At 39.1% G+C, this 25,772-nt stretch overlaps 1 protein-coding gene across 1 annotated transcript in view; it reads right to left on the bottom strand.

The window, feature by feature from the left end:
• LOC124151459 (retinal guanylyl cyclase 2-like) overlaps nt 1–25,772 on the bottom strand; it is a 596,567-nt gene that overhangs the window by 479,935 nt on the left and 90,860 nt on the right. The window contains exon 7 of the mRNA XM_046523944.2: nt 10,430–10,534. Within this exon, the coding sequence (XP_046379900.2) occupies nt 10,430–10,534 (105 nt within the window). The remainder of the gene's footprint in view (nt 1–10,429; nt 10,535–25,772) is intronic.

A 25,772-nucleotide genomic window follows, 5' to 3' on the forward strand; every position in this document is an offset into this window, starting at 1 on the left:
AGAGGGTTTACTACCGCTATGCCCGAACGTAACGGTTGTCACAAGCATGGTGATCATGTCAAGGATACATGAGCGATAAATCAAATACGATTTTGTACATATGTTGCTCTTTCTAAATAAGCACATTTACATTTACAAGCAAACATAATTTGACACAGTGTCATGATATTGCTGAATGGTTGCTTGGCCACTCATAGCAGGTGTTGGGTGGTCTGCAGGGCGCCCTATTTTGTTCTTCTTAGGTGTCAGGCGACCCCCGGCATTCAGCTGCATGATCAGGGTTTCTGTAGCTTTTTGTTCCGTCTATAAATGCGTGTCTGGTCGGACCCCGCTTACTTTTATTAGAATGCCAGCCTTCGACCAGGTTGGTTGTTTGGGATCCTGTGGAGCTGAAACTTCTGCTCACCATCGTGAGCTGTGCTCACTTGCCTGTGAGACGGCCCCTATAATCTTCTATTGTTTTACCAATCCACACGCTTCATTGGCTATCGTTTCATAAAAAAGCTTTTCGCAATAGAGTGATTTGGTTTTCTTTTGACACTATTCCCTGGATAGAGAAGATATTGGCGACATGGGTTCCATGCATCGTTTGATATTTGTAAACAATTCAATTCATTAATTTGAGCTCGAACATATGTTGAGGAAAGTAAAAGAGGTTCTGTTTACTCGCGAGTGTGTTATCGGATATGTCCAGTTGGCTTGTTATAAGCTATAAGCAATAAATGTGTCGCCGACAGATGGATTCAAACTTCATATGGTATAATACGAAATTCAAGCGTCTATACTGACTGCACTAACACCCGCCAACAATGTTAGTGAAATATTTAATATGCTACAGTTTCATAATAAAAGCGACACAATCCTTTCCATATTCAAAAGAAAATCTCTGCTAAAAGCATTCCGACTGTATCGTGAGCATGTGTTTATAATATAAATCACTATCAAATAGTGATGGTATCGGGCATTCGTGAAATGTATATTCCATGTGAGTGGAAAATAATACAACACAATCATCTTGCCACCTACCATCGCAGATAATATTTCCACCGGTCCCTTTCAAGGATGTTCTTTTAAACACATACATGCGTATCTAAAGAAAGAAGTCTGTGTATTGCTTTAATAATAATATTGCATATATTTAAGGCAAAGCCCTTACGTTATATACCTACATTAAACTGACACTTTTGCTACGTACACATGTCACAAAATGAACCTGTTAGACCACTTCAGAAATTGATTTATGAAATTGCGAAATGTCCGCGTCCAACGGGTCGTATGTGAACCAACTATTTAATTATCTGTTTTAGAACATTGAAATGTTTCTAACACTGACAACAGGTATAATAAGTGAATAGTAAGAAGGGGCACTACTTATCAGAACGAATCACTTTAATCAGTGAGTGAGTTGGGTTTAAAGCCGCTAATCTCTAGCTTCTTCTCGGCAGTCTGACATTGGCCGCTTGGGCACACTAGCTGCCGTGAGTCGATTTTGCTCGCTAACGCAACTGAGCGTGGCAAGAGACTGGGCTACCGTCTGCAAGGACAGCTAAATAAACTTGGAGGCAATATTTGTTTTACGCATTTTTCAACACTTACTGGTTACCCGTGATCTATGAAGACTTGCACAAAGGGCGCATGTTAATAAATTTCTTCAGCCTAAACAAACAGACAAAAAAAACGACAGAAGCTCATCGGATGTTGTTATTTGGAAATACCCCTGGTGGTTATAGTTTATAATAAGAAAAGCATCCATGCAGTGAAAGTGTTTTCGGATTGCGTGGGTAAACTACTCCCTTGTTGTCATCCATGTTTTCTGGTATAACCCTACACTTGTGTATTTGTCGTCATTCAATTGATGCTCAGTTAATTTATTACAGGTATAATTACTGGAGGCACCACTCAGATTACCAGATAAAGGTTCCCATTAGGCATTTCGTGTGTCTGGGGTATTTATTCAATTCAAATCCAGGTTTAAACCGAAATCCAGGTTTGAAGTGAGGTGAAATGTATGTTTCAGCCCAGCAAGGAGTGATCACCATCATTCCTCACCATCAAAGGATCAGCAGAAATTACGTTGATTGAATAATCACTGTTATTTTGCACAGTGGATTTGTCAAAAGTAAGCGTTTACATGAGTATGTTTACTAAAGCAGACGGAATACCCCAATATCTGGGCGTGAAGTGCCCATGTGAAAACAACATACTTTGTTCAAAGCTGATATAACGTTGATTGATTGCTCATTGTTATCTAACTCAATGGATTTTTTTAAAGAACCATGGACATTATGAAAACAGTTGTCACGTGGGCTTTCTCAGCTGACCTTTAAGACTTGGAACCTGTGTGAAACAACTGAAACAAACTAAGTGATCAGTTGAGAAACCAACCACGGGTTATAATATCCAGAAAAAATAAATATATTTTGAAATATTTGATTGTTACAGAGACACGTGACATCCAATAAGTTTCTTTGTACAGCTGCAGATGTGTGGAATATTGTTCCTTTATGTGAATATTTACGGTTGCATTCCTCGAACAAGGCAGCTCACTAAAAATATACATATAACTTTGGCAGGTTGTAATTATGATATTTGCATTTTGTTTTCATTCATTTGCTGTAGCATTGAACAGAATCATTCTTGTTCCTCTGCGTCTTGGTTGGGAAGTTCTTCGATGCGCGATAGACGTTGTTTTCACAAGTCTTTTCCTTTGTATGCGTGTATATGTTACAGTCAATGTGTAAAATATGATTCACTCAGGCAATCTATAGAATGTCTAAATATTTCAGGCGATTGACTAAAAAATCTGTTCATTTATTAAACAGATTGACTAAAAATGACTAAGACAGTCAAAAGGGCTTAAAAACATCACAATAGATTAATTATGCTGGGAATAGAATTCAAACAATATAGAAATGTACTTTTAATATCCTTACATTTTCAGTCACTTGGTGATGATATTAAACATAAAAATGTTTGGAATTCGTCATCATAATAATACAGATGGGCATATTTTTCAGTCAATTTGTGAAATAACTGAATATTTTGGCGTTTAATAAATTTCCTAAGTGAAACTTTTGCACATTTTGACTGTAAAAATATAAACACCATAAAATAAGCAATGGGCAGGTGAAATATTTTCTTAGTGTTGCAAGTCAAAATAGTGTAAACGAAAATCACACAATTACCAAGCAAGTGACTTATCAAAACACCGTCACCATTAATGATGCTACCCACAAAGATACCTACATTTCCTTAATATTTCCAAAACTGTATTTCATTTTGTTGATAAATGTGACCATACGCCCTTATACTGTCAATAAAAGTGACAACTGCGCTTACGAATGGCGCAGCACAGGTCACGAACTAGTCTAGATCTCTGCTATATCATACGGGTACTCACGGGGAAAAACAACAACAAAGGCAACAACTCTCGGGGAATTGCTTCAGGTAATTGCCCATTTAACAGTATTCCAGTTATATCACGGCGTGTCAGCTTAATGTGGGAGGAAAGCCCGAAGTGATGCAGGTCTCAGACGTTTACCATTTCGGTGAACCCCACGCAACTATGCACAGCGAATCGCAGCGTCTAAGACGATTGGCCACCCGTGCCCCCCACTGAAATCAAAATCGGGGCACATGTTATAAATCCCGAAGTTGCTCAAATAGCAGTTCATGGAAGATTTACATCTACTCATCAATTCTAAGAAAAGTGTGTCTAATTGATTAAAATTTCTCAATCAAATCTAGTTATAATCAGCCTGACAAGTCTATGTAAATACATACATGTATATTCTAGTGTCTTCCTCTAAAACACGAAACCAGCTCTTCCCTAAGTTTCTTTCAGAAGCTTCGTATAAAGTTGTGTTATTTCAATGTGGTAACTGTCCATGTATGTCATTGACTTGCAAATACCTGACTTGCATGTGTTTGTGGTGGATACGCTCTAACCTGATTCATGAGTATGATTCATAAGCACATGCTTATGATATAGTCGGAATGGAATGGAAAAGAAGTAAATTATTGAAATGGTTTTGTTTATTTTGTTTCCAATAAAAAGCGTATTCTTTTACAATGTTAATAATCGTCCACGCATCAAGAACAAGTCACTATGTAATACAAATACCTAACGACGTAATATTTGTGAAGGACTTCGTTTATCATAGGAAATCTTTAATAACCAAACAATTTTGTCCAGACTATTTCACATTATATTCAGAATGAAACTTATCACGAAACATTATGGGATACTAGACATGCACAAAACATTAGTTGGTTATGAGGTTTCCTGACTGTCATTTTGGCCGACACATGATTGTGTTTGATTCTGTTCTAACTTATATGTTGCCATGAAAATCACCTCAGCTAATGTGTATACGAGTATTTGTAATTGGAGTCATGACCACAAGATCACCTTACATTTGCAGTCTAAATAAAGTATAGATATCGGTATTTGTAAAAGGAAAAGAAGCTTCACACTATGATCTTAAATAATGCAGACTAGCATGCCATGGAAAATGTAACTCAAAATCAGTCAAGGAAAAAAGTAATACAACATATTGTACTGTACATTTAGCACAAATGTCACAAGATAGCGTGTCTCGAAAGTGGCGCGATAGTGGCGTGAAAGTGTCGCGATAGTGCCGTGAAAGTGTCGCGAAAGTGCCGCGATCTTGTACAATGTTATCGCGAAAATGGCGCAAAAGTGTCTCGAAAGTGGCGCAATAGTTTCGCGTTAATGGCCCAAAGGTGGCGATATAATTCCGCGTTACTGCCGCAATAGTGGCGAGAAAATTTCGCGAAATGTTCGCGAAAATAGGGGAAGTTACTTATGAAATGTAGTGTAGTACGTCCACCAAAGTTTCAAATGGAATCAGTAAAGAAGTTACGGAATTCCCTCAAACTAGGAGATTGGCAAGTCAGTCTGGACCTACTGGAATGCATGTATCTATTCACCCGAGTTGTCGACCCTACCTACGCTTTGCAGTAAACGGTCAAAGGTTCGAATTCAACGTGCTTCCATTCGGAATATCAATAGCACCATGGCTTTTTACTCGGATTATCACCCCCATCATCAGCTTTGCTCATCAAAATCTTGTAAGACTCCATGGCTATATAGACGATTTCCTCTCAGCCTATCAAGATCTATTGCAGATAAAGCAGAACGCAATATTTCTGATCCAACTTCTATCTCACCTGGGTTTCCTGGTACATCCTGTCAAGTCAGAATTAATACCAGCCCAAGACATCGTGTACATAGGGGCGAGGTTTCAACTTTCAAAAGGCATTTTACAACCTCCAGAGGACAGATATCTGAGAGCTATAGAAAAGATTCAGAGTGCTCTCGACCAACCCAGCAGGTCACGTCCTTGGTGGATGTCTTGCCTAGGCACACTGACATCAATCCAAGATCTTACTTACAGAGGGAGACTCCAGTTACGTCCACTACAAGCATGGATGAACACCACCAGAAATATGGACCTGGAAGAGACAATTCAACCTCCTCACAGTCAACTATCGGAACTACGATGGTGGTTTCGGCGTCAAAACGTCATGCCAGGCATCCCTCTCATGTTCCCCCCACCGTTACACCATCTATATACAGACGCATCAGGCGAAGGTTGGGGCGCACATATGGACGACGTCACAATCCAAGGAATGTGTTCAGATCAAGACAAAAAAATACACATAAATTGTCTGGAAATGAGAGCTATTGTCCAAGCAATGAAGGCTTGGGCCCACCTACTACACCACTCGTCGGTACTGATAGCTACAGACAACACCACGGTGGTAGCGTTCATACAACATCAAGAGGGCACGAGGTCAGCACTTTTGTTGAAGGAGGTTACGCTTTTATTTGCCTTGGCAGACTCAGTGAGTTGCAGGATAGAAGCACGGCACATACCGGGAAAAGTGAACATACTGGCAGACTGCCTATCCCGAAAAAACAAGATTGTACCCACGGAATGGACTCTCCACCCCGAGGTATTCAAGTGGATAACCTCGACGTGGGATACGCCTCACCTGGATTTGTTTGCCACATGCCTAAACCATCGACTTCCTGTTTACGTCAGCCCAGTCCCAGATCCATTAGCCCTTCAGGTCGACGCCCTATCCATGAGTTGGCAAGGGATGTTTGCCTACGCTTTTCCTCCTGGGAAGAGTAATAAGGATGATCGAGGACACAGATTGCGTCATAATTCTAATTCTCATAGAAGAGCCGCTCAAACTGCCAGAACGTCATAATCTCCTCCGCCAACCAAAATCGGACATATTTTACGGCAACCTGACAAATCTCCACCTTCACGCCTGGAAACTATCGCGAAAAAGATGCAAGTTTCCGGTTTTTCTAAATCAGCTTCAGACGCGGTGGCTAGCTCATGGAGACCAGCTTCCTCAGCTATCTATAACGTCAGATGGAGAAAGTTCTGCCAGTGGCGAATAGAAAGAGGGTTGCGTGACGAAAATATAACAATACCTATAGTGGCTGATTTTCTTCTTCACCTGAGAAATGAGAAAGGGTTCAGACATGGTACAATTGAAGGCTCTAGATCAGCATTAGCCTCAGTTCTACAACATGATGGTTTATCCATAGGATCTCACCCAGTATTAAATCGACTCATGAAATTGTTTTCACTGGAAGACATTAAAATCCCACGCACTTTCCCTAAATGGAATTTATCCATCGTACTGTCTGCACTGATAGAAGCTCCATATGAACCAATGGCAGAGGCTACACTTTTAACAGTTTCCAAAAAGACTGTCTTCCTCTTAGCGTTAGCTTCAGCTGCTAGAGTGTCTGAGCTTCACGCTATTGCCATCGCATCTATTACGCATTCACAAGATTGGAGCAAAATATCTTTCAGATCACTACCAGAATTTGTCGCCAAAAACCAGGCATCAGCGTTTGGGCCTCTAGGACATAGACAATACTCTATCCCATCATTGAGTAAAACAGTTGATCATCCAGATAGACTATTATGCCCCATCAGAGCTTTGTGATACTACATTTCAGCTACTCAGAACCACAGGAAGAAAAGAAAACGGCTCTTTATCTCTTGCAAGCCTTCGTCAGAAAAGTACATTACCAAGGCTACTGTGGCCGGGTGGCTTAAGAACACTATATCTGATAGTTATCGTCAAGCCCAGCTCTCTACACCAATATGGGGAAGTTGCAAGGCTCATGAAATCCGTGCTCTAGCAACAAGTCTGGCCTCATGGAATTCAGTTTCCATGGAACAAGTGGTATCAAGCTGTCAATGGAGATCCCACAATACGTTTACTCATTTCTACCTACGAGACGTACAACATGATCTAGAGGGGCTATACTCCCTGGGGGCCTTGGCGGCGGCCCAGGCTATAGTCATTCAGTAGCCTATCCATCCCCTGTTCTGTGGAAGTTAGGGGGGGGGCGGGGATGAAGATCCCCAGAAGTACCTCAAAATAAGGTAAGTTAGCCTTTACATTATGTCAACTGGGTTGGACAGATCATTGGCTAACATCTGGGATCATAGATCATAAGGTGATAGGGTTATTACATTGTTAGTTGCTCGGCGTAACATGTATAACTACCGGAGGTGTTGTCGGGGAAGACTTCAGAACCAGAATTACGTAAAAGAGTACGTTTTATCACCAATATATAAAGGGAAACACGTCATCAGCATTAAAGTACGTCATTATCATACCTGAGGTGAGATAAGTATATATGCTTGTTGGCTATAGAGCAACAAGTATATAGATACGTCACAATGACAAATGAACCGGAAGTGATGTCATAGATGACCTCAGAACCGGAAGTGACGTCATAACGACCCAAGTGATGTCACAGGAGAATGAACCAATAGTGTCATCATAAATGCTCTCAGAACTGGAAGTGACGTCAGAAAGGTCATTAACCGGAGAGGGAATCATATAAATAAGGTCAAATATCCACCAAAAACAGGTAACAATCATGAGATCATAAAACGGGAAGGACGCCACAAGTGCCAAGTCTTCTGCAGGTTTGCCAAGGGTGAAATCAGGAAGTCTGGCATTGAGTCATACCCAGTTATGCCTATGTATTTTCCCTTACTTTAATGCTGCCAATTATCCGGGAGTACTAGATGACAAGATCCCACCTGTCCCTCTGGTAAATACTGGCTATGATGTCATAGAGGTAGGATATTCGCAGGAATTATCAAACAATAGTTATCATTGTGTATTATTCTAAGAATACTACCTCTATATTACAAAAGGAAATAGTCCCTCCCACCTCCCCAATATATCTTACATCTAGTCGACGAAGGTTATTGGAAAGAAGTGATGGTTTCCCGCCTTGCACATGCGCAGATGCAGTTTGACAAGGGATAGGGTTTACCTCAAGACCATGGTATAATTGGCAGTGAAGAGGACGTCTGTTGAAAAATCTAAAGATTTTAAAGTGTGATTATTGCCAAAATGGGAATTTGTGGCTATGATGTAATAGAGGTAGTATTCTTAGAATTATACACAATGATAACTATTGTTTGATTTCACCATGGAAAAAAGCGAATCCAGTATAACCTTTCTCGATGTAAGAATCAATTTAATATCTGAGAGATTTGTACAAACAATTTGTACAGATTTGGATTTTGGATCATGTCACCCGTATCATACAAAACGTAATATCTGTAATACTGTCTCGCAAGACGTATTTGTACCATTGTTCTGAGAATGATGTTAAAACTACCCGCCTTGCTGAACTTAAGAGTTTCCTACTGCATCAAAATTATCCCACAAAGCTACCGTATTCGACATAATAAGCGCCCCGCTCTAATAAGCGCCCAAGGCGATATTTGCTAATATATTGTCTAGTGAACAATCCCACTTAGCACCCCTTCCGACTGATCAATGTACACAGACTTATTTATTCGCGTATAATACGCACTCGTGTGTTATATGCACCCTTAATTATGGACATTTAAATTCTGGGAAAATATATCTGTCGTATATAAACATTTCCGGCTGTCAGCATAAACCACGAAATTTACGATCTTTCAACTCAAAATAATATTTTAATACGAGGCTTCTATTTCTTATTTTGAGAGGGCCCTGGGTGCTTATTGAGTCGAATACGGTAATTGAAGATAGCATACAGAAGGCGCTAAGTATTGAGCATCTACATCTATGAGTGAGTGAGTGAGTACGGTTTTAGGCCGCTTTTAGCAATATTCCAGCAATATCACGGCCAGGGACACCAGAAGTGGGCTTCACACAATGTACCCATGTCGGGAATCGAACCCGGGTCTATAGCGTGACGAGCAAACGCTTTAACCACTAGGCTACCTGACCGCCCCTGTACATCTATGAACTGTTATTTGTTGTTATATTTTTCATTGAAACCAAGAGATATATAGTCAGAAATTCCGAAAAATACTGTTGTCATTGTGCCTGATTTTGCGTCAGTCATGACATCACGCAGGACTGAAACTTTGACTATTTCTGTTGAATTTATGAATTCGTTGAAATGTTTCTATTTTTAATTCCCTAATTCTTCTTATGATTCTCATCCCATGCATATTGTGAAAATGTTGAGCCAATGTATGCAACGAATAGACAAATGGATATCTCAATAGGGGAAAATGCTACACTATGTAAAATCTGAATTTTGCTTTGTTTACATTTCAAACAAGTGCAGTTTTCCAACACAGCGTTTGTTTTCACACCTAATTTATTTTGCTTGATTACATCTAGATACCTTGTATTTGTGACAAAGACCATTTGTCATTTGATTCCAAAATGTAAGAGGAATTCACGAATGTATATATTGCAGCTGAGTTTGACATGTACGTGATGTTACAGGCGTCTCATAACCGGTATGTGGAAACGTGATTTTGTAAACACTATCCAATATGGTGGAAACTGTGTGCATATTTTTCAAAACATTCTAAACGATTCTAGGGTTATCGGTGATGTTTTCGAATGATCATTGGTGATTTGATAAAAGACAGATACCAGTGATCACTAATATGTTATTTTTAAAATTCATTTCTCCGAGTAAATGCCCGAAAATTAGATTTCAAAACATGATGTAAATAATGCTGTCAATGGTGATTTAGTAATGTGTAAAAAATGGCAACATTTACGAGGAACCTAATTTTCAGAGGTCATTTTCAGTACTTTTGCTTGGCTGAAAATGCCAGTGGATGATATCACAGAACAGGGAATTTCCCACATTATTCAAAACTGTGAAGTGTATCTGTGTGCGTGATTTACACAACTTCAAAGTGAGGGTTGAAGAGGAGGGACATATATGTCCCTCTGGCATCCAGGGGGTTAATGCCACACCATTTTAAATAAAGATAAAATATATTGTATTTCAAGTTCAATCTGTATTTAATCATTATGGATTGTTCCAGTGGGTTACTTTGAGTGATCTAATGTGTTTAAAGAAAATGTGTATATTGGCACATACCTCTAAGCTGCCTCTGCTGCAGTATTCCATCACGAGGGAAGACTTGACTGGATCCACCAACAATCCTACACAAGGATTCAAGTTCTCATGTCGCATATCCCGCAGCTAAGAACATAGAACGTAAACTAATGATGTGATTATTTTCAAATTTTTAGCGGAGCAAACTGAAGTTCGATTAAATTTTGAGAGCACACACTATCAATTGATCCTCCCATCATTCAGTATTCATGGTCTAGTTATTAATATGATATGCTCTCTCTTGTAGTAACTGGACTAAAGCTGTCTGTAATCGTCGAGTGGCCATCCCCGGAAAGATAACAGGGCAACGTATGTGTCAAAAGGGGCGACTCAAATGGACATTGGTGATTGAGCATTAGAGTCCACACTCAATTACTTCACATTTTTATCTCGATATAACATTGTTTTATTGCTCTCCGATTTTCAGAATCTTCATCTCAAACAAAATCAACCTGTAGGTGAATAGCAGATATAGTCATTTTTTAAACAGTTTTTCCCTTCTTTATTCATCTCAGCAGGTACAGCATATATAAACTACCGTCCAAAAGAAACTTGGCAGCCAATTTGAAGTTCGATAGCGAAACAACACCAAAACATAAACGATCAGAATAAACTGTATTGTAAACATGAATATTTACCACAACCTTAGGCAGAAAGTCATAACAATAACATGACAAGCGAATTAAATATGGCTGGTAATGTTCAGGTGGGGTATGCAAGACAGTTTTTCATTACAAGTGCAAATGACTATCTCGGCAAAAAATGACTATAGAAAGTGTTTGTGTCACCCTAGTAGCGTGTGTGACCTCCATTGGCTTGAATGCAGGCAAACACTCTCCTACGAAATGAATTTGTCAGTCGCCTGATGACATCACGTGGGATGCGTCGCAATTCTTCGTGGAGGGCCTGGATGAGTTCATTCCTGGTGGTTGGAGGTTGTTGTCGTCGTCGAATTTGCCTGTCCATGAAATCCCAAAGGTGCTCTATGGGATTAAGGTCTGGTGAACGATCTGGCCAGGACAACACATGGAAATTGTTAACATTAAAAAAGTTTTGCACAATGTTAGCAGTATGTGGCCTAGCATTGTCATGCTGGAACACAATACCCTGTGGTTGTTGACGAAGAAATGGAAGCACAACGCGTAAAACCTCATCCCTGTAGCGTACGGCATTCAAGTTACCGTTAATGATGACCAATGGCGTCCTCTCATCAGCACAAATGCCACCCCACACCATGACACTCATACCACCGATGGATACGACCTCTTCGACACAACGAGCAGTACGTTCGCCTCTTCGACGATACACACGGTGTCTGCCATCAGAATGGAATATACAGAACCTACTCTCGTCAGTGAAGAGGACACGCTGCCAATCATGTCGTTGCCAACGCCTAACTGTTCGCGCCCATCTCAGTCTTCGACGACGATGTTCATTCGTCAACAGTTGCCCTCTGTAAGGTCTATAGGCTCTGATCCCTGCTGCCCTTAGTCTTCTGGCTATTGTCTGCCTGTTGACCACACGACCCAACGCATTCACTGCCGATGACGTCACAGGTAGGATTCGATTACGCAGGTGCAATGTGCGTAGGTAGAGATCTTCATGGGTCGTGGTCACCCTTGGTCTGCCTGTTCTTGGCCTGTCTGATGTGCGACCTGTTACTCTCAATCGCTGGACCAAGTTGACAACGGTATTACGGGAGCAGTTGAATGTTCTTGCAACATGCGACTGTGTTGCCCCCATTTGCAGCATTCCTATAGCCCTCTCACGCTGTTCTTGTGTTAACCTGGGCATTCCTTTAGTGTTTTTTCTTCATACTGCATCTCTAAGAGATAAACTTCGCAGTTTTGCTAGCAATTGTTCACGTGCAATTTAAAAAAAACGCGAATAATGATTTTACTTTCAAAATCACTTTCCAACAACAACACGTGCACTGCACTTCAGTAATTGCACGAGTTTTTATTCGATGGGTTTAGACGACTGGTTTTGGCTTGGTTGCGTTTGGGTGAAAGTATCTGTGTTTCAATAATTTCATTTTTTAAGTTGCCAAGTTTCTTTTGGACGTCAGTTTATATACATGTCATGTCAATAAAATTGTGGTACATGGTATTCCAAAAGTGTACAGCTATTCATACATATAAATTTAAATTCTTGCCCATAAAGTCAAAGCGTATGTATCACTATGTATTGCAGATTGGTTTTTAAACAAGTCGGGAAGGAAGACAAGAAACTAAAAAAGTTTGCAAAGTTACCTTTGTAGCATTATAATAACTAATTATCTCATGATGTATTTGTTCAAAATGTGGCATTGATATTTTTCTACTTTGGCTGTATATTACTTGCTTTGTTATTAAAAGTACAATATTCAATGGGTTGTTGTCAGTTATTTTATGGTTATGTTTGCCTTGAAATAAAAAACAACATTTTCTCGGTTCAAACGAATGGTTCCTTATTCGTTAACAGTTTCTCCCATCTCTTTCTTACACGTTCACAATCATACCGTGTAACGTATGGATTATAGTTTCAGGTGTTGATTTGTACAGAAAGTACACAAAGGAGAATCACCATATCCAATTTTATATAAATATTTGTTAGTTGTAAGAATGTAATAAATAATCTTAAACTGAAACCATCTAATATCTTCACTTTGAGTACATCTTTTTGCCATCAATATATGTTTTTGCAAATCTGTTTCACTAAACGTCTTATTTAGTAAGCTTTGCTATTTTTCAAAGCCAAGAAATTTAACAAACTTCACAGCTAATAAAGTCTTGTAAATATCTTTACTACCTATATTTTGGTTCAGCAGATGTGATATATTGAATGGTATCGTTGGTCAAAGAGATTGAAAATCAAAACCATTACCCCGGTATGTTCATTTACCTTCCAAAATTGTTTGACTGCATTTACAACTCCATTATATTCTACATAATTTGTTTCAATTCAATACCTATGCACAAAAGCATCAAATATATACATTTTACCTTTCTCATCCAATAAATCGAAGGTTACCGGTATACCTCTGCTTGACCAATGTTTATTTAAGAAATAACTTTCACTTTGTTTGAGTTCATTGGAGTATGAACCTTCATAGAGTGAGGGCCGAACTATATCAATGTCGGAGCTTGCGATGTTTTAGTCATCATTGAAAGGTGATTAAAGATGTGTAAAATAGACACTAAGGTAAAATCATAGATTGCTGTAGACAGACACTGCCAGCCTAGACACTGATCGAGTTGATACTACAGTTTGGATGTGCATTTCTTCGTTTTCTTCACTAGGATGGGTTGTAGCGAGAATATTCGCGAACAACCGTGCAGTCGAACTCGGACGTTTCTCAATGTATACTAAAACGCTGAGTTCAAGATTAAAGGGTCTAAATGATCAGAAAGAACGCTTCTGTTTTGATTTTCGCCTAGGGAATTCCCAGGTGTTTCCCCTGGAATGTGGGAGTAGTCAATCAGTGTTTACGTCATTTCAAGAACATGGTCTCGTGAAAAACGTATGAACGTCAAATTGTGTCAATTTCGCGGTCAAGTAACCGACCTCTCGTCCAATTGAAAAGCTGTATATTGTGTAAACTTCAAATTAAAAAATTAAAAAAGATTGAACTAAACTGACGCCCAAAAGAAACTTTACCAGAGTTTGAAATCACTCTTGCTCAAAAACAACAAAACATACATGCATGAAGTAAAGTGTATTGAGAAGATCAATATATCAACATAATCAACACTGAAACTGACAATCATACCGCGGCCGAGAATGACGTCAGAGCCACCCAAAGTTGGGTGTGGTGCAAAACTCGAGCTTTCAAAATCATGGACAATAGGCAGAGTACATAAACAATCGCGCACATTAAATAACAAGTCATTAGTAGCGTGTGTGACCACCAAATGCCTCAATACACGCAAAACCTCTTAGACGCACAGAAAAAGTCAGTCGTCTGATGAGGTCACGTAGGATTGGACGCCATTCTTCTTGGAGGGCCAAGATCAGTTCTTGCCGGTTGGCTGGAGAGTGTGGTCGTGGTCGAACACGACGATCCATCAAGTCCCAGAGGTGTTCTATGGGGAACATGTCGGGTGAGCGTGCAGGCCACAGCAGGACGTTGATGTTGTTGGCTGCAAGGAAGTTAGTTACAATTCTGGCTGTATGGGCTCTAGCGTTGTCATGCTGATAAATGACACCACGTGGCTGCTGTTGGAGAAATGGTAGGACAACTGGACGAAGAATATTATCCATGTAACGCTGAGCTGTCAAGTTTCCGTCAACGATGACCAGCGGTGTCCTCTCCTGCCCACAGATCCCTCCCCACACCATGACACTCCCTCCACCATATGGTACGACCTCCTGCACGCAACACGCCGCCGTTCCTTCACCCCTTCGGCGGTAAACACGTTGTCTTCAATCAGCCCTAAACATACAGAATCGACTTTCGTCTGTGAAGACAACCCTCTGCCAGTCACGTCGTTGCCAACGTCGTACAGTCCGGGCCAATCTCAATCGCAGACGACGAGGTTGCGCTGTCAATAGCTGTCCTCTGTATGGTCTAAAAGCCCTGATTCCATGAGCCCTGAGTCTCCTGGCAATTGTCTGTCGACTAACCCTGTGACCTAAGGCCTTTGTCGCCAATGACGTCACTGTTCGGAAGCGATTTCGGAGGTGCAAGGTACGCAAGTACCGGTCATCATGGGGCGTGGTCACCCTGGGTCTGCCTGTTCTTGGCCTGTCTGCGGTCCGCCATGTCTGCCTGTAACGTTGCATCAAGTTGGTAACAGCAACACGGTAGCAACCGAAGCTTCGTGCAATATGGGCGTGGATGGCTCCCATCTGTACCATACCCAAGGCTCGTTCACGTTGCTCGTCTGTGAGTCGTGGCATTTCTTTTGTGTTTTTTTTATCACTGGGGATGTCTGACTTGCCGTTGCAATCGTTTTATACCCTTACCCGCACGTGCATTTGCAGTTGTCCGTGGTGCACGTGTTTTTCACTCTTTGGCGTGTTATCTCGCAAACATGTAACAGACGATTAACATTTTCTGCATACACTATGGTTGTATTTAGGTTATGTGTTTTAGATAGTCTTCATCGGGGAAAAAATAATACTTTGTCTGAAATTTATATTTTCAGTTGGTAAAGTTTCTTTTGGACGTTTATTTCCTCTTTGTATTCTACTATTAAACCATATAGATTTTCTCATATTATCTTGACCAGTTTCCATTTCCTTTTTGGATAAGAACGTTGCCCAAACTTCCAAAACATCCTTCCAAGATTAATTCATGATATTTGGAGTAATAACTACATCAACATAGGAGGCATCTGCCAACCATAATCTCTCTCTATTTGGAATACAGCAAGAAACTAACTCATTCCATTTTATTGGGTTTGAGACATTATTTTTCTTTTCACCTTATCCTGTTTTCCCTTCCATACCAATTTAAAACATCTTTTCTGAAAAGTATTTATCATTTAACTGAAGCATTTATCCATGACATAAGCTTATGACATAAAAACATGTATGTCATTCCCCAAAGATATAAGTATGCAAATTAGATATGCAAATTAGATAACCAAAAGCGGGACTTTTTTCGCCGGTGCACGTGAGTAGGTGTTTACAAACAACATGGATACCTTTGATGTTGGAGACATTATTTCAATTATTCTGCAAAAATCTGTTCAAGTATTTTGTTTAAAATAATCCGAGGAACTTTTTTTCTCAGCGAAGGAATATGCCATAAAGGAGTTAAGAGGTTGTTTATTTTGGTTTACACGGCTATGGAAAACATGTATCACTACGCACGATCTATACGTAAGATTTCGACAAGTTGCTGATGTTAATGTTTAATGCAATTATCCCTTTATTGGGAAGCAAAAATGTGAAAATGATAAATAGAATTTATCACGAGTGTTTTTTAATATGGGAAATATCAACCTCGTCCCGTTAATCGGCATTTGCCTCGCCAAAAGGCTCGGCAAATACCGATTAACTAAGACTCGGTTGATATTTCCCATATTAAAAAACACTCGTGATGAATCCTCTATCTATCACATCTTTTGGAGTATTGGGTATGGATGAAAAAATATGATTCAGTTTTGACAATAAGAGGCTTTTTTAGAGAAATATATTTCTTCCTTCTGGAGTCAAATTTGTTACCATCCATAGGTTCATTATCTCTAAATATTTTCAAGCTTTATTTTATAATTATCCTCCACAATATTATCTAAATCAACATCAAAGTTTATTCCTAATAGTTTAAACTTTGAATTAGTCCAGTCCAGATGCCAATCTTTTCATAGTTTATATCTTGATCTCTTTTTTTACCCAATCCAAATTAGTTTAGTTTTCCTCGCATCAACCTTAAGACCAGACAATCCAGCCAAAATCTGCAATGTGTGCAATACAGCATAAAGGCCTTTTTCTGTTCCATCCAAACCTAATGTTGTGTCATCTGCAAATTGTGACAGCAAGTGTTCAATTTTTCCAATCTTAATTCCTTTTATTTTAGGATTACTTATCATAATTGCCAAATTTTAAGCACAAATTATAAAAATATATGGCGACACTGGGTCATTTTGACAACAGCCTATTAATATCTTAAAGAAAGGACTTGCAAATCTATTAACTACTTCACTGGATTCCATGACATTTAAAAATGTTGACAATCACTTTTGAATACTTAGTCCAAATTGAAATAATTTTAGGGCATTAATGATAAAAGTTCTATTTACCATGTCAAAAGCTTTCTCGAAATCTATTAACACCAGTAGACCTGGGATTTGATAACTTTCCGTGTAATCCATTAAATCGCATAAAAGTCTAGTCACCTCTCCAATATATCTCCCAGGAACAAATCCCTTTTGGTCCTCATTTATTATAACAGGAAGGACAGTTTTAATTCTATTTGCTATCACTGCTGATGCAAGTTTATAGGCTGTATTTAACATTGAGATTGGGCACCAATTTTGTAAGAACCTTTTTGGCTTATCTTCTTTTGGTAAGCAAGTAATAAGCCCCTGTTTCTGGGTTATATTTAATGAATAATTTCTGTACCCATAATTTAGTGAATTTATTTAATATTTTCCAAGGTCATTCCAAAAGAATTAAAAAAATTCTGTAGTAAATCCATCTGGTCCTGGGCTTTTCTCATTTTTCATTTTCTTTAGTGCATCTAGGGCTTCTTTGGCAGTTATCTCCCCTTCTTAGTCTAATGACATTTGTCTATAAACAGGCCCAATATGTATATTGACTGGAAATTTTAGTCAATGTGCATATTGACTGATTCACTCAGGCAAGGTATATTTTTTCTTAAATTGTCATTAATTTATTATTGCCTGAAAAATAGGACCGGATTTTCGACAGACTGGCTGAAATGAATTAGACTGCATAATTTAATCTCCTCAATTTAATTTTGATCTATTTTGATCTATCAAGATCAAAGTAACTTATGCAAGAAATGAAAAATGTTTTCACAATGAATTGAATGATTTTCCAAACATGAAAGAATACCAGAGTCCTTTTTTTATGTTACTTATCTTTATTAGCATAATATCCAGTTCAGAAACAGATGACTGCTGAAAAGTCATGCATGTGTAATCAAATACTAGTACACATTCACAAGTATGCCAAGATATTAAATAAAAGAATAAGAGTCATTGTGCAATGCAGATATCTGTTGGTGTGAATAGAAAAAAAATAGCATTGATAATTTGTTTATGTTGGAATTTGTAACATCAGTTTAGAACAAGGAAACATAAGAAGCAAGGCCTAATGAAGTTAAGAATCAGTTTTATTTGTGTTACAATCATATGATTATTGTCAGTGCAAACTGGATGTAGACACTGCAATGTTAAGACAATCAACATTATAGAGATTGACAATTACCGGTAGTATGAATATAGTTTTATTTTATAAAAATTGTAGTTGGTACAAATACTCTTGAATATGTATTTTAACTAATATATAGGTCCTCTGTGTCTGAAAATTATTTTTTTCTACTTTGTAAAATTCAAAAAAGGCCAAAATAATATATATCTTTCATTGATCATACTGGAATATAATCATGGTAGTATTTGGCAACAAACAGCTACCATTCATATACATAAAATCCTTTTATACAACATGCACCAATTAACCCTTAATATCAAAACAGATTTCAATGATTTCCATTACTTTTGTTTTGAACATTGTATCATGATATCTAGTTGATGACGTAATTTTTACAGTGCCTGTTACTCTTACAATTTCTTGAGAACATTTCTCATTGCTCCCTGTTATATATCTGACAAATACTTACATGTGTTGTTGTCAATATTCACAACATTGAGGCTACGGGCAACTTTACGTTGCATAACACCTTCACATTTCGCGTACCGCATCGCTTTAAGGCTGTACATACTGAAATGCATGCATATGATGTAGCCTGCTCGGCGATACTACAACATAGATATAGGAACGTATACAAAATCTACTTTATTTTTAAAAGTGTGATATTTATACATCAACAACGTTCAGTACCGATTGCAAAACGTCAACAAAGCGACCTGGGATGAACAATCAGCTGATCTCACCGCATCGCTTCGAACGCCTATCTAGTGGTTAACTATACAATATAATCAGTCGTGGTCATCCCTGATGTATAATTATATCAAGGAACATTTATTTCCGGACATGGCAATAGATAAATAATTGTTTAGGCGAAAAGAGGTGAAGGTTGTACTAGTTAACTGTCTATATAGGCGTCATAGTAACATGTAGTGCTTGTATCGCGCATACCACATGCGCCGTCAGTTTAAGGTTGGACCGTCCGGGTCAGCGCACCTAGCGGGTTAGTGAAGGTAAGATAAATTGAAAAAGATCGCCCATTGTCCACCAGTGTATTGACCCAAATATTCTTGTTAATATACACACTGTATTTAAAGAGAAGGGTTTTATTATAAAATGAACAAAAATAAACAACACTTGGCATTTAAAATAGGATGATAATTTGGACTTCCATCGTTGGTTTCATCCCTCACTGTACCATCTTTAGTGTATAACATACTATTAAGCCAACACCTAGTGGTTAGATAGGCTTGTCAATATTATAAATATTAATATAACATATACTCAAAGTTGTTAAATGTTATGAAAAAAGTGTGCTGGTGATTATGATTAGGATTTTACTTCTACTTATCTGATGTGCTGTAATCTCCATAGAGAAATGCTATTTACTCCAGTGAAAAAAACAGATCACTTTTTTCTACACTCAATCATACCAGACTCAAATGATACCAGTTATGGTAATTGTCCACCATGTCAATCATCACAGTGAAAGTATAAATAAACTGTTACATACCAAAGCTCCAATATTGTTTTAAAAAGCTAGTATATACGAGGGGCGTTCAATAAGTTTTGCAACTTGGGCATTTGTGTTCACACAAACAATGTCAACTTGTGGCAGGTGTGACACTAGTCATTAACATCCGGTTGACACATGTCATAACAAGTTCCAGACACAACAATATGTCAATTGTGATGGCTTCATTCAACTAAGGGTGGTCACAATCATGGATTCTCTCAATTATGACTAACATGCTGTAATAAAGTTCCTTACCAAGGAAGGATGCAAAGCAAAAGAAATCCATGATTGCATGTGTAAAGTGATGGATAAACGATGCTCCTGACTATTCCACAGTTTGCCGTTGGTCTCTACAGTTTAAAAGGGGTAGGGAGTCCATAGATGATGACCCAAGGTCAGGCATGCCTTCAGATGCCACCAACTGGAAATGATTGCTGCTATAGAAAGAAGAATTTTGTCTGACCGATGAGTGAAAGTATCTGAACTTTCTAGGGAATTCCAAATATCAGTTGGAACTGTTGTAACCATTATTCATGAGCATCTTGGTATGTCCAAGGTATCTGCAAGATGGGTACCTAGAAACCTCAGAGCTCAAGATCACCAACAGAGAACTGAAAGTGTTCGAGACCTCCTGGATCTTTATACTGCTGATGAAGCCGGATTTCTTTCTCGTCTAGTGACAGGTGATGAAACATGGATCCACCACTGGGACCCAGAAACTAAACTGGAATCCATACAATGGAAGCACCCCATATCTCAACCTCCGAGGAAGTTTCACACTTAACGATCGGCTGGCAAGGTAATGGCCACCATATTTTGGGATGCAAGAGGCATATTACAGATTGATTATATGCCACCAAAAACTACAATCAATGGACAGTATTATGCTGATGTATTTAAAGAATTGCGAAAATCTATTCGCCCAGAAACGTGTGGGATGTTAACACGTGGTATTCTACTTTAGCATGACAATGCTCCGGTTCACAAGTCGAGAATTGCACAGGCCGCCATATGTGAATGTGGCTTTGAACAGTTAAATCACCCACCCTATAGCCCCAAGTGACTATTTCCTGTTCCGGCAAATGAAATCTGCCCTACATGGAAGACGCTTCCATGATGACAAGGACATAAAGGCTGCCACAGAAGCATATTTAGTGGACAAATGTAATTGTGTATTGAGGTGAATGGAGATTATATTGAAAAATAAAAGTGCAAAAGATATTCTGCGACTTTGTTCATATTGATGTTGCAAAACTTATTGAACGCCCCTCGTATGCCAGCCTTAAAACACTACTGAATGAACTCAAATAATACCCGTTTTTGTGATTTTCTACCATGTCAAATCATTATAGTCAAGAAATATATCAACTCTCCTTTGTACTATTTCTACAAACAGCATAATGTCACTCTTTAAAAACAACTAATATTTGGTTTTAACATCAATGTTTGAAACTGAAATAATCTTCAGAAGAAATTCCCACAGTATCATAAGTAGAATGTTCATTTATAGTCAATGCACCACTGTTCCACAGGAACTCGTTATTGGTCAGTAAATATAAATATATACTGTATTCGACGTAATAAGCGCCAAAGGCGATATTTGCTAATATATTGGCTAGTGAACAATCCCATTTAGCACCCCTTCAGATTGATCAATGTACACAAGACTTATTTATTCGTGTATAATACACACTCGTGTGTTAAATGCACCCTTAATTATGGGCAATTAAATTCTTGAAAAATATATCTGTCGTATATAAACTTTTCATCTAAACCACGAAATTTATCCTTTAGCCCCCTATTTCTAATTTTTAGAGCGCCCTGTGCGCTTATTACGTCGAATACGGTACCCACTATATGTAGGGGGTATATATTTTTATTTACTTTCCAATAACGAGTTCCTGTTGACTGTTCAGATCTCTTCATCCTGTCAACGAAGCTAAGTAGATCTATTTGAAGATTTTCGTTTGTCATTTAACCTTCAGAAGGGGTTTACACAGAAATATGTATATAATACTGACATGACTGTTCAAGTCACTTCGAACATCTTTTTATCATTTATCAAGACAACACCGGAATGTAATACAGCAGATTAAATATCCATCAGATAAATGGTCAGTACTACCCTTGGAGAAATTCACCGGAAACATTCCAGCAAACATCCATGTTAGTGCACCACAGGGAAAGAACAAAGGTCTTATTAGGACCGGAAGTACTTCTGATTGGTTGAAGTAAGGATGGTCTATTTTAGGACGAAAACATCTAATATTTATCAACGGAACTTCCGAAGAATATGACTTTCTCCAGCAATTACACAATAAATATTTGAACCTCCATCGAAATAAAAAACTGAGTAACATTGTATATATCCATGGCAAAAATCCACTGAATTAATTATAAAGTCCACGTCACATACCGTATTCGACGTAATAAGCGCCCCGCTCCAATAAGCGCCCACGGCGATATTTCTTAATATATTGGCTAGTAAACAATCCAAATCAGCACCCCTTCCGATTGATCAATGTACACAAGACTTTTTTTATTCGTGTATAATACGCACTCGTGTGTTATATCACCCTTAATAATGGGCAATTAAATTCTTGAAAAATATATCTGTCGTATGTAAACACTTCAGGCTGTTAGCATAAACCACGAAATTTACCAGTTTTCAACTCAAAATAATATTCTAATAAGCGCCCCCTATTTCTAATTGTGAGAGCGCCCGGGGCGCTTATTACGTTGAATACGGTATGTACAGTTTGTACTAGAAACTAGGTTAAAGGTATACATTTTACCAACGTACATATTGTTTATGAGCTAGTGTCCTTCACATTGAAGGATTGAAGTTGTATTTGTAGACGTTCATCATACAACTTCAATCCTTATTGGTTTTACAAACGGCAAGCTCCTTCCCAGCGGGTGACATCCTCGTTACACCCTCGGTAACATAGTATAGAGAGCTCCGCGAACGGACTATCGCTGTGAGGAGCTTGTATAAACGGCAGAAAATGGCGGCTACGGTAACGTCATTCACTTGAAATAAAAGTTGCACCAAGTAAAGTTAGCGTTGGAAAGAAATCCAGACCCGACTGAAGTTGAAAATGGATTGATATCAACGTTCCGTGAACTTTTGGTGTGTGTTTGAGTCATACTATGGCTGCTGAAGAAGGGGATAACCGCTTGAGGCGGCGCGGGTTGATTTCCCGAAGCAGACCTTCAGTTATTTCTTTTGGTAAGCCGAGCATTCTCTGTTATATCTTCGAATGAAGGCTTCATTTCGGTGACCCGACATATACATGATTTGTTTGGCTTCAAAGCTGTTATGTCTTTATGTACACTCAATGTAGTGGTCTATGGGAGATAACTCCTGATGGCTTAATGAGTTTATGGTATCAGGCTCCTCGCAGCGATAGCCCGTTCGCGGAGCTCTCTGTACCGAGAGGGTAACGAAGGTGTCACGCGCTGGGAAGGAGCTTGTTCATGATATGGTCTAGGGGAGACAACTCCGGAAAGCATATGTTATAAAATGTACTATTCAGTTAGGGAGTAAGAAGAATGGAGTTCCAATATGTCTGCCTGCAGTATGTGTTGACTTGAGAAAGCCAAATGAGGCTATTGTTGAGGACAAATTCCCACTCGCTCACACAGAAGAGGTGTTTCAAAAGATGCATGGTTCAACAGTATTCTCAAAGTTGGATATCAAATCTGTTTACCATCAAGTGGAACTGGCAGAAGAAAGTAGAGGTTTGACACGTTCATTACCCATGATGGACTTTATCGCTTCAAACGAGTATGCTTTGGCCTTGCATCTGCACCATCAGCATTCCAGAAAATGATGTCGATTATTCTCAAGGAACTGAAAGGTGTTAGTCAGACGGATGATATGATTATTCAAGGCAAGTCTGAGAAAGAGCATGATGAACATCTTGTCAAAGTTCAGACGGATGATATGATTATTCAAGGCAAGTCTGAGAAAGAGCATGATGAACATCTTGTCAAAGTTCTTAAACGTCTCCAGGAGACGTTTAAGAAACTTAATGGCAAGTGTGAATTCCGAAAGTCCAAAATCCAAGTTCTTTGTCATGTGATCAGTGCTTCAGGTGTAGAACAAGACCCATCGCATGTGAAGGCTGTCACAGATGCCCCACCACCCACCGATGCTACAACCCTAAGATCATTCCTTGGCCTGTCATCGTATTACTCCACGTTCGTTCCATCCTTTTCCACTCGAGTTGAACCGATGAGGAGATTGATCAGAGGGGATGCTAAGTTTGTGTGGTCTCAAGAAGCTCAAGATAGTTTTGAGAAAGTGAAGGCATTTATCCAGTCTAGTACTGCTTTAGCTCTCTTTGATCTAGACCTGGATACATTTGCTACAACAGATGCCTCAGGATATGGTCTGGGGAGCAGTTCTTTCTCAGAAAGATAGCACTGGTGAAAGAACAGTTGCATTTGCATCTCGTACCCTATCAGAGAGGAAATACTCAGTGGGAGAGAAAGAAGCTTTAGCCTGTGTATGGGCATGTGAAAAGTGGCACACTTACCTGTGGGGACGGAAGTTCCAGTTGATCACAGATCATCAAGCACTAACTACACTCCTGACTACAGGGACAAGACATCAGCATATGTGCATTGCAAGATGAAATGCACGACTTCTGAACTATGACTACACAATCGCCTATCAGCCAGGCAAAGAAAACTATGTTGCAGACGCCCTGTCACGTCTTCCAGTGCATGAAGAAATTACTGAACATCCGGTTGAGGAGGATATAATAAACATGATTATGTCCGATGGAGTTCCTTCAATCACAGCAAGTGAATTAAAGCAAGCAACAATTCATTCATGTCTGAGGTCTGAGTGGCCCAGAAAAGACAAACTTGATGACAATCTTCAGTCGGGAAGGATACCCTCTTAAAATTGTGTCAGACAATGGCTCACAATTTGTCTCCACTCAGTTTGAACAATTTCTAAAGGACAGAAATATCAAGCACATTAAATCTGCTCTGTACTACCCATAAGAAAATGGGCTTGTTGAGCGTTTCAACAGGAATCTGAAAAGCTGCATACGACTTGCTAAATTCCAGAGTAAAGCACTCAAGCTTGTAGTGAAAGAATTTCTCTGCATTTACGGCACAACTCCTCATACAACTACTGAAGAATCACCATCATTCCTGCTACATGGTCGGAAGATGAGAACAGGTCTTGACATTGCAGGTGTCACAAAGGCTCCTAACAAAAGTCATGCTGACGTCAGGGCGCGAGTCATAGAAAAGCAGCTGAAGTACAAGGAGCGAGCAGATAACTTGAGAGGCGCAAAAAATCCAGATTTCTCAATTGGTGATGAGGATAAAGAAACCTGGTCATGTTCCAAAAGGGGAAAACAGATATTCAGGTCCTACAGTAATAACTGGGCAGAAAGGACCTGCCACATTCATCACTCAGAGTGAACAGGGAAGTCAGGTGTGGAATGCATCACGTCTGGCAAGTGTAAAGTCACGAGCTCAGGCACCAGAGTTACCATCTGGTACAGAGAATCATCAGGGTGAAGCTCCAGGCATTAATAGTGATAATAAAATTAAGTGCAAATCAGAAACCAAGACGGTCGACAAGAGAAAGGAATCCTCCGGGATGGGCCATAGACTTTGTCATGAACTGATAGGAACTGTTCCCATGAACGTTATTGTGTGTTAACTTGTTTATGCTGAATTGAACTTTAAGTGATCAGTTTCAAGTTAGTTGCAGTTTTGAGATATCTTTCAACATGTGTTACAGTTCAGCTGAAGGTGTCATTCAGGGAGAGATATTTTAGAGCACAGTATTACGAGAGTAGAATCTATCATGGACTCTAAACACCAGTTGAAGAAACTTCCTAGAAATACACTGCTAGTACAGTTATGTAGTTCAGAATATTTTCATTGATAGTTATACTTGCATGTCTCCATGCAAGTATTGTAGACTGTTTAAAAGTTTGTGCTGTTTTAGTTCAA

This window comes from Haliotis rufescens, unplaced genomic scaffold (genome assembly GCF_023055435.1).
Source record: "Haliotis rufescens isolate VD_foot unplaced genomic scaffold, xgHalRufe1.0.p SCAF_9, whole genome shotgun sequence".
NCBI classification, from domain to species: domain Eukaryota; kingdom Metazoa; phylum Mollusca; class Gastropoda; order Lepetellida; family Haliotidae; genus Haliotis; species Haliotis rufescens.